Source organism: Otolemur garnettii, unplaced genomic scaffold (genome assembly GCF_000181295.1).
Source record: "Otolemur garnettii isolate 467f Iridium unplaced genomic scaffold, OtoGar3 scaffold00002, whole genome shotgun sequence".
Lineage (NCBI taxonomy): Eukaryota > Metazoa > Chordata > Mammalia > Primates > Galagidae > Otolemur > Otolemur garnettii.
The window spans coordinates 7,572,655-7,573,520 of record NW_003852397.1 but is presented as its reverse complement, the minus strand read 5'-3'; the positions used below and the strand labels follow the sequence as shown (position 1 = coordinate 7,573,520).

General features: G+C 33.0%; 1 protein-coding gene across 1 annotated transcript in view; it reads left to right on the top strand.

Moving 5' to 3' along the window:
* Window positions 1-866, top strand: part of REV3L (REV3 like, DNA directed polymerase zeta catalytic subunit) — a 200,323-nt gene that overhangs the window by 129,165 nt on the left and 70,292 nt on the right. Inside the window, exon 19 of the mRNA XM_023512479.1 lies at window positions 5-70. Coding sequence (XP_023368247.1) covers window positions 5-70 — 66 coding nt within the window. The remainder of the gene's footprint in view (window positions 1-4; window positions 71-866) is intronic.

The following is an 866-nucleotide window of genomic DNA, read 5'->3' as shown; positions in this document are numbered from 1 at the left end:
CCAGATACAGAAAAAACAGAACTCACAGGTGTAATAGTAATTGATAAAGAAAAGACAGTTTTCAGTCAAGGTATTGTTCATTTTTATTAATGATATACTTGTCTACCCTAGAATAAGCCTTTTAATGGGGAGAATCTCTTTGCTGGAGATCTAATCCAAGCAAGCATAAGAATTCCTTTCTAAAATGTCTACAAAGATGTGAGTTGGAGGTTGTATATAACTGTGTCCTAGATTCATTATTCTTTCTTACATTGTTGTCAGAAGTTAGTAGCAGCCAGATGTGGTCTATAGTCCACAGCTACTTAGAGGCTGAGGCAAAGGGATCACTTGAGCCCGAGAGTTCAGGGCTGTGGTGCACAATGATCATGTCTGTGAATAGCCACTGCACTTCAGCCTAGGCAACATAGCAAGACCCTATCTCTGTTGTTTTTAAAAATGTCAGAAACAATACAATATAAAGATCTTAATGAAAGTCCTAATTAGCATATATCATTTGCTCTAAGTTTATAAAATATTAATTGTTCATAAGTAATCCAAATAATTATATAGCTCTAGACTGAATAAACATCTTCGTTATTTATGCTTATAAAAGTATTTTGCTACTAATAATAGGGTTTCTCTTTAGGAAGTTACTACTGAGACTAAGTTAATGATTGATGTGAGTCTTTTAAGATATATTCTCACTTTGTTTCTAAATGCATATTATTTTTGGATCAGAGGTTCTTTATATAGTGTATCATGTAAGGCATTTTATAAAACATCATATCCTTCTACAACTTTAAATGATAACCATTACAAGTGACCATAATCTACTGAGGAGGAACTCAGCAGAAAATAAAACTGTATAAGAATTTGCAGTTCAGGCT